General features: G+C 36.8%; 1 protein-coding gene across 1 annotated transcript; it reads left to right on the top strand.

The window, feature by feature from the left end:
• The first annotated feature begins 382 nt into the window (after positions 1-382).
• LOC111883059 (uncharacterized mitochondrial protein AtMg00810-like) lies at positions 383-700 on the top strand. The gene has a single exon (XM_023879425.1). The coding sequence runs from the start codon at positions 383-385 to the stop codon at positions 698-700; it is 318 nt and encodes a 105-aa protein (XP_023735193.1).
• Positions 701-14,236: the final 13,536 nt, after the last annotated feature.

Genomic DNA, 14,236 nt, shown 5'->3' with positions numbered 1-14,236 from the left:
TATCATCTTTGGATCAACTGATCAGGGGATGGTGGATGAATTTGGAAAGCTCATGACCAACAAGTTTCAAATGAGCATGAATAGAGAGATTAATTTCTTTCTAGGAGTTCAAGTGAAACAAGTCCCTCAAGGGATATTCATCCATCGGGAGAAATACTCCTTTGAACTGCTGAAGAAATACTCAATGGACAACTGCTCCTCTACCAAGGTCCATATGGCCTTCGGATATAAGATTTCCGCTTATCCTTCCAGAGAATCAGTAGACCACAAGACTTATAGATGAATGATTGGCTCATTGATGTACCTCACCGCAAGCATACCAAATATTGTCCTCGCAACAGGCTTATGCACAAGATACCAGGCCGATCCGAAAGTATCACACATGACCGCAGTTAAGAAAATTCTCAGATACTTGAAGGGAAACGAAGCTCTAGGCCTCTGGTATCCCGCAGGGAACGACTTTAGTCTTCAATTATTCACTGATGCGGATCATGCTGGATGCAGATTGGATAGAAAAAGCACTTCTGGTGGCTGTCAATTTCTTGGTGGAAGAGTCCTCAACTGGTCATCAAGGAAACAAAATTGTGTGTCATTGTCTACCGTAGAAGCTGAATATGTGGCCGCAGCCAGCTGTTGTTCAGAAGTCTTGTGGATGAAAACTCAACTTATGGATTACGGATACAGGATGCTACGGATATAGGATGCTACGGATACCAATCTACTGTGACTCGTAGAGTACTATAGCGATTTCCCACAATCATATTCATCACTCTAAGACGAAGCATATTGAACTACAATATCATTTTATCAAAGATCACATTCTAAAAGGTAACATTGAACTAATTTTTGTTAACACTGATGAAGAGATTGTTGATGTGTTTACTAAAGCACTTGACTCAACAAAACTCGGCAATTTTCTACAAATGTTAGGAATGATGAATCTGGACTTGCAATTCCTTTTGAATTGATAGGTACCGCAGACCACTTCTAGTCTCCGTTGCGGTCCTAGTTGAATATATCTATCATACATGGCTTCAGTATACCTCGTGTACCGCAACCAATATCATACCTATATTTCTAAGGTCCTTATTGTCTGTTATTTCTGATTTTACTCAAGTGTTCCTCTTAATTGCTTCTACCGCAGTCTCTTTACCATCCACCGCAATGATGAATTTTATCCGCAATCATGATCCAATCCACAATGGCTGCTCAATCTGTAGTTGCACTTAAAGCATCTTCAACTACTTCATAATTCCCCGGAACTTTGTGTGCTATTTAATGATCCTTTATTTAATACAAAAAACATTCTGAAAAAATATTCGTTGTGTAGCACAGCATGTTTCAATTCCTTTTTCTTTTCAAATAATCTTTTTGTCAGACCTATTTTGGGTTTGATACCAAATAAATCGGTTTTCCATAAAAGAAATCTTTTTCCTTAAACTGTCAATTCTCTTTGCCCCAATATGTCAAGTCCATTCAAATTCCACCTTAAGTCAACGGACTAACGCCCTTCACCACATGTTCCTCAAATGTGTGATTATGGGCCTGACATTTTCATTAAATGCTTTTTTTAAAAACAACAAAATTAAACTCCTTTGCATTTATTTTATTTGTGGCTGATAATGACTAAAAGCCAAGGGTTTTTATCCTTAACCACCACATATAGGGTAAAAACCATAAACTTTTGAAATCCGGCTCTATATAAACCTTTTTACCCACCCTAAGAAAGCTTTACGCTTTCTGAACTTACTATGACGATCTTCATCTTCTTCACCCTCATGCACTCAAGTTTTTTTTTGCAAGTTCTTCAAACTTTTTTCAAAAATGGTGAAGTCTGGCATTTCAAAGAAGCAATCCAAAGTTTTTGGTTTCGCTCAACCTACTGGTTCTGATTCCGCTACAAGAAACCAATCACCATCAATTGCTTCGAGCAATTTTAGGGCTACCTTTGAAGATCACTCATCCTACAATGAATCCATTCGTCTCATGATCAAGTTCATCTCAAATCACCCTCTGTTTGGACCATTTGACTCATTCACCAATGTGGTTCCAATTTCAACCCTTTTGAAGTGTGCATTCTCGACATTTCGCCCCCTAAACAACCTGCAAGAAGTTCGTATGAACTTAGTTGATGATTCTTTGGTCATCTTGACCAAATATAAATTTCTGAACGCAATTAACCTTTTGGTGCATCCTTCTACAAAGTTCTTCTCTCCAAGTGTGTCGGACATCATCACTTCAATCTACCAGATGGGGTACCAGAAAAAGCTCAAAAGGATAGGTGAATTCAAGAAGAATTAGTTGCCTTTGGTATGGCAGTTTGTTTTCCACTTTGTCATCCGCAGTCTGTCAGGAAGAACCGGAGGCACAAATAACATGGGCCTCAAGCTACTCGAATTGGTGTGGAGCATTTTCACTAGCCACGATGTCAACTATGGTCAGATCATATGGGATGATTTTCTTCAATACATCCCTAAGGAAAATCCAAAAGCAAACCCTGCAGAGCTCACTTTTGCAAGATTCTGGTCCTTATGCATTTCAAACCTCCACCGTGACGCACAGATCAACATGGGCAACGACATCAACTTCTTTGTCACTCGTGATCTCAAAAGGTACCCTCATTCTAAAGATCAATCTATTTTTGGACCTCTAAGATGCTTACCTATACACATCTTGACTACTGTTGGACTTGAAACTCAAATCGTCACGGATCACATAGAGGTCACGGAAGGTATTGACCCATACATTTCTACCTCGCCTCTACCTCGTCAGTCTATATTAGCCTCGACAGACCCTCATGGCCCTTAAAGTACCGCATCACCCACTACTACCACATAATCTTCCATTCCACCCTCTAGAAGACTTAAGAAGCTTTCTTCAAGAAAAACCTCCCATGGCAAGTCCAAGAAATGTGGAACATCCAAGAACATAGAACCATCCAAAAAACGCAAACTCAGGCATGTTGTATCTTATGATGAAGATTCTGATCCAATTCAGACCCCCACAGTCAATATTGAAGATGAGTCTGATGATGACTCTGCCCCAGTTCTTATCCTCAAGAACGAAAAACAAACCCTAGTCCTAGCCATATACGCAATCAGACTGATACCAAAGTCTCTCAAAAGACTCCGGTAGTCCTTGGGGTCCCCGCATACCCATTTGCAACAACCCTTTCTCGCCACTCGGGCACAGAAAGTGTGCACGTTTCATCAGATCGAGGAGACTCACCTCCAACTAAATCCCAAGAGGATATAATTGGTTCTCGCCCTAAGGTCTCCAGGGCTTCCCGACTTCATTTCTTTAAGGAACAAGAGTTGTGCTCCATACTTGATTCTATCATCCATACACTAAATACACCTTCCCAACTGCAGGACAATTCTTCAGTCCTTGCCAGAACTGAGCCGAGGCCAAACTTGACTACGGGTCAAGGAGACTGTGGAACCTCAGGAAATCCTACTCTGCTTACCTTACAAATATGTCGGTTAGGCACGGTGAGCACCAATGTGCAAGGATCCGTGAACCCAAGGGACACCTCGGTGCGACATCAAGGAATTGATGGGTATGATTTTGATGACTCTAGGATTCAGTATAAACCATCTACTGAATCCGAAGTAAAAAAATATGAAGCTTTCCGCAGGGCATTTCAAGCAAGGAAGGATCAACAAACAAAACAGCTTCAACAAAAGGAGAAAGAAATCCAAATCGTGACTAAGTACTGGGCAGACGCAATCAATAATGCCAACACCATAGCAACCATTGTCAAGAATGAAGATTGGATGACCGTAATGGCTGAGACCATCCGCAACACTCAGTCCATTCCCGATGGTGTAGGACCCTCCAAGCCCCCTCTAATAAAAATTGTTCAAGAATCCCAAGATGACAGAAACGTAATTGAAGTCAGTTCCGGACCTACTTTTGGCTTTGATGATACAGACATGAATGAAGTCAATCAAACGAAGCCATCAAATGATCTGATTATGATCTTCGATGAAGAAGAAGAATCAAGCGGATCCCAAAACTCCACATCAAAACCCAAGGAGAAGAAAAAGAAGAAGAAAATGGAGTTCCTAGGAAAGAATTTCTAAGCCTACAAGACAAGGTTGATCAAATTTTAGCTGCTGTAAAATCTAGCCAACCACAAACTGAAGACGTGCCCAGACCATAATCCCTTATTGAAAGAATCAAATGTTGGATTAGTGTCTAAGTCCATAACTATTTTGGTATGTACTTGACCTGATGGTGCATGGTCCTTTTGGGTTGCCTTCACCAAAGCAACTTGATAGGATGAATTATGGAGAGAAAGGATTAAATATGATTTATTAATATATTATGGGAATGATATATTAAAGGAGAAATCATATTGTTTAATTAATATTAGTCAATAATTAATTGGTAATTAGTTTTGTGACTAAAAGAGATTAATTAAACTTAAGGGACTGGAATTGTAATTATAAGATAATTGCAATTTGGGCCATGGATTGTCTTAAATCAAGAGGTGGACGAATTCTTATGGGAAGCCCATAAGGAAATCGTCCAAGGGCTTGATTAAAGGAGTCTATGGGTTGCTTAGGGCTTAAGCAACCAAATTAGGGTTTCCTTGTTAGATAACCCTAATAGCCTCACTATAAATAGAACCCTTAAGGCTCAAAAACGTGGGGAACATCTTTTCTAGGGTTAGAACACGTTTTGGGCAACCTCCATCCTCTCTCCTCTTCATCCTCTTGCTTATGGTGTTTGTAAGCCATTAGAGGAGTGACACTTGTGACTCTAAGCCTTCCAAAGTCAATTCAAGGAGGAATTGGGATTGTTATTGCTACATAACAATCAAGGTAATATTATAAACCTATTCTAATATCTAATATGATTACTTGTATGCTAGATTTAGGGTTTATAGTCTTGGATTCAAAGCATGTACAATAGAGAAACCTAGATCCAAGCATTAGGGTTTGTATGAGCACATAGGATGTCTTATGACCAAAACCCATCAGTGGTATCAGAGCCTAGCTTGGTTTCAATTGTATTGATGCATTGTATAAATGGAAAATTCGTTTTTTGGGTTTCTGGAGGCTGGACTCGCCGAGTCCATGCAGACTCGACGAGTCCAAGCTTGACTCGACGAGTCAACTCTTCAGATGGGGATATCTTCGCGATTTCTTGCTGTTTTTGCTTATGGATAGTTACCTTATCATGTTAGATCAATATTAATCCGATTATATGGTATATTTGACTATATTTTTGATCTAATTGAAGATATTTATCAATTAATAAGATAATTGTTTCCTTATGTGATAATTGTTTAAATTATTTTGATTAAATTGATAAATTGTTTTGCAAGAAATCATTAAATAAATCAAATATGGATAATTATGTAATTAAATGTTAATTTAGATTATTTGTTATTTGATCCTTGTTGTTATGAAATGTTTCATATTTTCCCCTTTAGGTTTTATAATTTAAATTTGAACCCAAAAGTTTTGTTGTTTTGAAATTTAAATAGTTGAAACCCTAATGTTTTGAAAAAGGTTTCAAAACTTGCCCTCAAGTTTTGGAATTTAAAAGTTGATTAAAAGTTTAATTAGGAATGTTAAATTCTAAAACTCTAGTATTGTTTTGAAAAGGTTCAAATCACACCCTTATGGTTTTATTAATTAATTAAGGTGTATAATTAAAAGAGGTTTAATAAATCCATAAAAGTTTAGGTTTACAATTTAATTGAATTAAAAGTATAATTGTTAAATTAGACCACCTAATATTTTAAAAGTGTAAAATACACCCTATACTATATATAACATTAAAAGTCTAACATTATATATATGTATGAGTAAAAGTCAGTCTTACCGTTAGTAGGCCTCATTCACGAAGCTGGTGTATAAGGGGTGTTTAAGGAAATTGCCTATAAAATGGCGATTGAATGGGTATCCACTCTTACCCACCGCAGTCTTGACTAGTGGAGGGTCGTTAGCCGAACGGGTAGGATACGACGAAACCTTCCATTATAAGTATAATGAATTATTAAAGTAACTAAATGTTTTCATAAAATTCCCAATCTTAGTTACATAGGCAAAAGTGAATTGATGCAAATCCATGAAATTACACTTTGTGCCCTTGTGAAGACGTTAGTGGAGCATGTGTGGTTTACCGGCACACTAAATGGTTCTAAGCAAAGGTAGCAAAGGGTGACTCAATGTTTGTCATAGTTTGGTGGAGCGTGTGTGGTTTACCGGCACATCGAATAGATGATTGTAACATGTGAGGGCACCATGTAAGTTTGCATGGTTATTCACACCCGCTTTGTGATCCTCGGCATCCCAATCACAAACAAGAGGGGCATATCGAGATTTAAACATGCCATTGAAAGTTCAATGAATTTCAAAGGATCTAGGAGTTTTCATAGATTTAAAACTTAAATTTCTTTTTTGTTTTTCGTGGTGGAAATTAGTGAATCGTCATTCACTTACCTTCAAATATTCTGCAATAAGGGTTACGACATCCCTCTCCTGAGTTGTAGAATATTGTGTTGGGTCCTAGCCTTAGTATTTCATTTGGGTGAATTGCTAAGGACTCATTCAATCAACTAACTTGAATTTGTTTTCTCCCGTATTGTAGATGTCAAAGTTCGACAATTATGGTTTTCCCAAATCCCGTGGAACAAGCATTCCACATGAAGATGATATTCCACGATTCGATCGAGGAACAAGAGATCATACTTCACTTCCTCCTCCTCCTCAAATTATTCTCCCTAACCCACAAGTTCAAAGCCTTGAAAAATTCAAGATCACTCAAGCCCTTTTGGCAAGTAAACATAAAGAAGGAAAATCGGTGTGTGCACACGTCCTAGGGATGAAGTCACACATTGATAGGTTAAGAATATAGGGATTCGTTGTCTGTGAGGAAATGGCTGTTGATTGGGTTCTTCAGTCACTTCCTAACTCATATAGTGAGTTCGTAAGAGAGTACTATATGATGAACCGCGACGTGACCCTTATAGATCTCACCTATATGCTTATTGCTGCTGAATCAACAATGGTTTGGCGCAATAGAAAGGCAAAGTTGATTGGTGAATCTGCCTTCAAGACCTCTATGGATATAGACGATGGCAACGAAAGGCATGCTATGATCGAAAGGTTTGATCATAAGAGAAAGGAAATGTCTAAAGTAGTTCCATGTCATGTTCCAAAAAAGTCAATTTGCTTTTATTGCCAAGAGAAAGGGCATTGGAGACGAAGCTGCCCCATTTACCTAAGAGATCTAAGAGATGGGAGAGTCGAAACGTATGACTCTAATGTAGGTAAAATCCATTAACTAACTCTTTTAAGCTTCCATTCTAGATTCTTAGTACATAATGTGATAAGATTACAATTGATGTTTTGTAGGATCGAAGAAAAGAAAGGAAGCTTAAAGGAAGAAGTGAGCAGAATCTAACCGTGAAGGAATGGATTTCGATCGCATTTCTCGAAGATTAGATTCTTAAGCTACTACTTAGAGTTAGAATTAGATTGCTAAGAAAGATGTATTAGCATAAGTTTTTCAATGAGTTGCATTGTAAGGACAAATTTTTCCGCAATAAAATAAATTTTGATTTTATATATCATCCTTGCAATGGCATATATGAAAAATTGATGTTAAAATGTTTCTATTATTAGCAATAATGGATTTGGTTCTTATTATGTTATTTATGGAAAGTCGAGAGTTTACCAAATAGGGAGAGTTTCTCATCGCCCAAGTTTCAATTGGACAGAAATTTGGAATTACGCAACATGGTTGCATGATAAATGAGAAATTTCATATTTGGAAATTTGACTAATTCGTTGACAAAGTGTCAAGTGAAGGAGTAGGAGATCGAGCACACAAAGTTACGTGTTGATCAAGTTCACCATAAGAGTAACAAAGATATTTGTCACGATTTACTAGAGGTTTAGTAAATATGATTATACTTACAAGATTAAGTGTAATTCTGAATTGATTGAAAAAGTTTAAATCAATAGCAGAACGAATAAGAAGAATCAAGTAGGCAGAAAGATAAAAGTTTCTCCATTCTAAGAAGAAGGGAGAGTACCTTTTATGCTTTATGATAGGTCTTAATGATAAGAACCATATCTCAATTGATCCTCTAAGTGAGTCTTAGTACAATTGTATGTTTAAGAAGAGGAATCAAGGATTGATGAAATGGTTAAATCAAGAAGTCAATCATAATTCGTTCCAAAACAAGTCTTAAAGTTAAGATTGTGACATTGAGTGAAAATTATTAAGAAGGTTTATAACATTCATCAAATGTGGAAAGTTGTGATGTCTTGGATAAGACAAAGACCAACTAGGACCAATTTATGAAGAGTTTTGATAAAAGCTACACTAACTCTTGAATATTTGTTTGTCAATAAATGTTTTGACAAGAGAATCTTATATGTCAAGGAGTCAGTGGGAGTCTTAACGGTCATGAAAAATTTCAAGAACAAATCAAATAAACCTTATCAATCATCACTAGCGCACGAGTTGAGGTTTACCACCTATCGTGTTGACATTAATTTGTTTCTATGCCAATCCAATCGAGTTAATTATGCATGTGAGTTCTATGAGTTCTCATTTTGAACGCATAAAAGGCAAAGCACCTTAATCAATGAAAGGTACATTGATAGGAAAGGGTGAGCTGCTTAACTACTTGGAAGACATGGTGGGCAGCTGTGCTACCATAAGGCAAGAAATCAAGATTAAGAAAGTTCGGTCCATATGAGTTTGAATTTGTCGTAAACTTTGGTTTTAACAAATTCACATGGATAGGAACACATACACCGTTTAAATCTAAGTGTCATAAGATTTCCTCCTTCATGAAAATGATTGTGAGGAAATGCTTTCACTAAGAGACATTTTAAGAAGATAGTGAATGTAAAATTGCATTCTCCAATTCAATTATGGTTACGGTATCCTTTTCCATGATTTGAATTGTGAAGTTTGGCAATTAGTCGTAATTGTTTAGACACACATATGAACTATCTAAGGCAAAGGTGTATAAATTTAAGAGGCCTTGATAAAAGATTATCAAATCATTAAGTATTAGAAACATGGACTTAAGAAATTCAATAGGTATTGTCTTTCTGGAAGTTAAGATGTTTATGAATACATGTCGAAGCTAATGGGAGCATAAGTGTTATGTTTATAATAATCATCATGATAGTGGGAGCATAAATGTTATGATTGTATGATTATTAAGGAAAGTATTGCAAGGTTAGCAATATTAATTATAGAAAACAAGAGTCATTCTTTGCAAAGTTGTAAGGATGGAATAGTTGTTTTGCTATAATTAAGGGAGAGAATATTATGCTTCATTTCAAATCTAAAGGCTTAGGTTGAGAAATGTTAATAAATTTAGTCAAAGGTACATAGTGTGTTCTTAAAATTTCAATTATGATTATGACATTCCTCTTCACAATTCGAATTTTGAGAACATAGTAAATAAAACATTATGCGTCGTGTCCCATACGCTTCGGGTATAGGATCGATTGTAAATGCTTTAATGTTTGACCATTCTAAAATTTTCCAAATGTCAAGCGCATTTAGAGGGAAAAGGGACTAGAATTGGTTTTGACTAAAATAATTAAACAACTATCAAAGGACAATCCAAAGTTTGACGAGGATTGGTTGCTTGTGAGTAGTTGGAAGCATGGTATTGAATGGACCATATGGACATTATTATAGAAATGATTCTATTAAGAATGAGTTGTCATATGGAAATTATGGAAATGTTTCCATATTGGATAGACCATACCGACATCATTACGAATAGATAAGATTCTATTAATAATGAGTTGTCATATGGAAAATATGGAAGCGTCTCCATATTGGGAATTGAATATTGAAAAATCTATGTCTAGATTAGAAACTTTTATGCAAATGGATGTTCAAAGGAATGTACTTTGAGTGAGAGACATTATATCTAAGGAATTGTGTTGTAACAATCTCCGATAGAAGACTTTGTAATATCCTTGGCAATAGTCTTTGTGACTTTGGTGCAGTGACATTACGAAAGGATAAGTTGCATAGAATGTTAGAATCTAGCATATTCTATAAGTAGCAAGAATTTGATATTCTTTCACTTATGAAAAAGGATTTGGAGTTGTGAAATGAGAATGATTGGAAATGTGTTCAATATGATCTATTTCACAAAGTAAGAACCATAGGTAAACATTGTGTACATGCTAGGAGCATGGGACAAGTGTTGTAATTCAAGTAAGAAGTTGATTAACCGAAACGACAAATAATGAGTAATCAATATGGTGATAAATAAAAGGTATTTTACTTATGCTCAAAGGGTTGAGGCCATATAGGATTAGTATTATTCTTGTGTTTCACATTTGCATGTTTTGACTTCCAGAATAATTGAGTTTATTAAGAATAATAGAATTATTCGAACGGGCCACAGTCATTCATATGTTGGAAGTAGATATGAATGAAGACTGTCGTGAATTGGTGTGTGCGTTGTCTAAAAGAGTATTAGACATAAGCAAATGTTTGCTGCAACGTTCATGAGTGCTTATGAATATGATTTGAGCATTGGATTAAACCCACACTCACTTGGATCACTCCATGGATTGTATCATGAGTGATTGGTGAGACGATAACATCTTATATTCTTGAAACCGAGATGTGTGAGTTGTATCTTGCAAATCGGTTGCACATTGATAATATGTAAACGCACTAGTAACTTGGTGTTATAAAACATATTGTTGTGTGTCATTCGGTTACTAAGTGCAAGCAAGCATTGTATCAAAGTTTATCCATTCCTTTTATCCAAGGTAGGATAAAAGCGATATCTTTGGGCCCCTCGATGATTTAGTGATGACAAATGAAAATGCTCGGCTGGGCTAGGGCTAATTTGATTTGTTCAATTAGTCAGTCGTCATAAATCGGAAATCGAGATATAGTACAAAGAGAATGATTTGAAATCATATCTCATACGATATCAAGAATGGAGGAATATATGATCCCTTATCTAAGGACACGCGTATCTGAGAGGATCAGAGTTGACAACGGCTTTGGAAAGCTACAATTGCAGATCAGGATCTGAAGTCATACACAGAATAGTTATTAGACTTATCCAAGTGGGAGACTGTTGGATTAGTGTCTAAGTCCATAACTATTTTGGTATGTACTTGACCCGATGGTGCATGGTCCTTTTGGGTTGCCTTCACCGAAGCAACTTGATAGGATGAATTATGCAGAGAAAGGATTAAATATGATTTATTAATATATTATGGGAATGATATATTAAAGGAGAAGTCATATTGTTTAATTAATATTAGTCAATAATTAATTGGTAATTAGTTTTGTGACTAAAAGAGATTAATTAAACTTAAGGGACTGGAATTGTAATTATAAGATAATTGCAATTTAGGCGATGGATTGTCTTAAATCAAGAGGTGGACGAATTCTTATGGGAAGCCCATAAGGAAATCGTCCAAGGGCTTGATTAAAGGAGTCTATGGGTTGCTTAGGGCTTAAGCAATCAAATTAGGGTTTCCTTGTTAGATAACCCTAATAGCCTCACTATAAATAGAACCCTTAAGGCTCAAAAACGTGGGGAACATCTTTTCTAGGGTTAGAACACGTTTTGGGCAACCTCCATCCTCTCTCCTCTTCATCCTCTTGCTTATGGTGTTTGTAAGCCATTAGAGGAGTGACACTTGTGACTCTAAGCCTTCCAAAGTCAATTCAAGGAGGAATTGGGATTGTTATTGCTACATAACAATCAAGGTAATATTATAAACCTATTCTAATATCTAATACGATTACTTGTATGCTAGATTTAGGGTTTATAGTCTTGGATTCAAAGCATGTACTATAGAGAAACCTAGATCCAAGCATTAGGGTTTGTATGAGCACATAGGATGTCTTATGACCAAAACCCATCATCAAATGCTTGGAAGCAAGGGAAAGACTCACTGCTAAGAGAATCGATCTCAAGGTAGAAATAGGTATCCGAGCCTTGGATACAAATAGACATGCTGATCATCAACAATTCATAGCCACTGCGGAGCGACTTATCACTAAAGTGTCCGCAATCAAAGTTGAAATTCAATCAACCATTACGGGTCAAGCTGCTCATTCAAAGAAGGTTGTTGAGGAAACTCACAATGCTTATGAGTCCACTATCTCTGTCTTACAAACAACCATTAACAACCTCCGACGTTCCTTATCTTCCAACTTCCATGGCCAGGAGATTCTGAAATCTACCATGGAGATCCACAAACTACTCTTCAACCCCGTAATTCCCAACAATCAGCAACTTGCTGATGCACTCAAAGCCCAGTTCAATGACGTCTTTTACAAGATTGACGGTCTTAAACAATGGCTTGAGGAGGCACTAGGTGTTCCTTCCTCAAGACGGGGAAGTGAAGATTGTGATTCGGACCACATCTCACATCAGCATTCACATCAACATCAACACTTACAAACTCCCATCCAATTTGGTCCATGTCATCAGCAACCAATCATTCAACAAAAGGTTCCTACTCCGCAACCATCTCCCAAAAAGGACTCATGTGCCTTCTCCTCAACAAAGCCATATTCATTCGCCTCATCATTCCTCATCACCGCAACAAGATCCTCCAGTCCAACTAGTTCAGCAATCTCCGCCTCGTCAAGAAACCCCTCCTCATTTCAAAAATCTCGCACCAACCATGTCATCTTCACACTCAAGTGACTCTCCAGTTTTGATATGACTTTGGATGAAACCATAATCCACTCCTAGATAAACCCTACCAAAAGATTACTTGATGAAGAATACAAGCCTCATGATCAGAGTTTTCCACTGGAATTTAAAGACTCAATAGATTTCATGCCAAGCATGGATCTGCAATTGAAAATATTTGGTCAAGCGACAAGCCCACCGCAGTAAAAACTTAAAGCCCAGAAAGTTTATGAAAGCACACTTCATTCAGTACACTCTCACAAGAAGAAATTCAGACTACGTCTGAACCCAAGGTGACTTTCCTTGCATGAACCCTGAAGAAATCTTTATGATTGCTAAGGTGTTTTAGAACAAGTGTGAGAAGCATCCAAAGATGAAGATTGAGTATGAAAGGGCTTGTACATTTCTAAAAAAAATGTTTGTGACTTTGCTAAAATTAACGTGGATATCCACCCTAATCTCGTATAGAAGTTCAACCTTCCTCCTCTTGAACCAACTTCGGTGCTAACTGAAGGTTTTCAAGAGAGATCCCTTGGAGCAACCAACTTCCCAGATCTTGTAGTCATTTTCAAACGCAAGAATGATGAAACAAAATATTTCCTTCCATAGACTGCCATGAATCACATGACCTGTAAGGAACTAGAGATCACTCAAACTACAATCAACAAGTCAAAACACACAACTGCTGAAGTAAAGTTTGAAATATCCAGGAGAATTGTTTAGCTGAGAGAAGTCAGGAAGTTCTGGTGGATTTTTATCAAATTCTTGAAGCTTGACAAATGAAAGGGAAGTTGAATAGGTCACTTAGGGTGAAATTGATGAAGCATAAAAGTGATCCTCTTCAACTTGATAGATCCGAAGCCATCTCCAGATCCACAGTCAGTATCTCAACCGCAATCAAGAACCACATCCGCAGTCGACGTCATCAACCCTTAGTCTTATTTCTTATCTGTTATATTATGTATTTACATTACTTTACCCAGTGTGCCTTGCATCGCCACCTTAGACATATTAGACTTTGTAATCTTCTAGACTCTATAAATAGAGTTCTCTCATTTTGAATGAAAAAAACATCAATTATCTCTATCTTGAATATCACATCTTACTTATTCTCTTCTTACTCTCTCATCTGCAAAGATCTTCATAACTTAAACTGCTATGTTAAGATCATAATCTCTCTTCGGAGCAAGTCAGTCTTGACTTAATCACTAAGTCTGATCTCACTTACTAACTTGGTTTGTTTGCAATCCTCGTTAAGAGTTAGCTTAAGTGTCTTCTTGATATAATACTTGTTTTCATTTATATTTCCTTATATTTCCACACCTAACTATCTAACTATCTAATTCTAACTTATTGTTGTTGAGATTTATGATCCTCTGAGTTAAACATCATTTCGCAATATTACTTGTACTGACGTTTGTTCAAGTGTGTTACTCAAGTTTTTCTCTCAACATTAGCCCAAGTAAGAATCCTTACGGTACTAAGGAGCATGTAGGGGCGGAAAATCGAGTGTGAGTATGCTCGAGCGAGTCTCTGATGATTTTTGTGATGTGT

The sequence above is a fragment of the Lactuca sativa genome, chromosome 4 (genome assembly GCF_002870075.4).
Source record: "Lactuca sativa cultivar Salinas chromosome 4, Lsat_Salinas_v11, whole genome shotgun sequence".
Classification (NCBI taxonomy): Eukaryota; Viridiplantae; Streptophyta; class Magnoliopsida; order Asterales; family Asteraceae; genus Lactuca; species Lactuca sativa.
This window is presented reverse-complemented; position numbering and strand designations above follow the sequence as displayed.

Excerpts from the sequence above, each read along its gene's own strand:
- LOC111883059 (XM_023879425.1), top strand. The coding sequence starts at position 383 with ATGACCGCAGTTAAGAAAATTCTCAGATACTTGAAGGGAAACGAAGCT.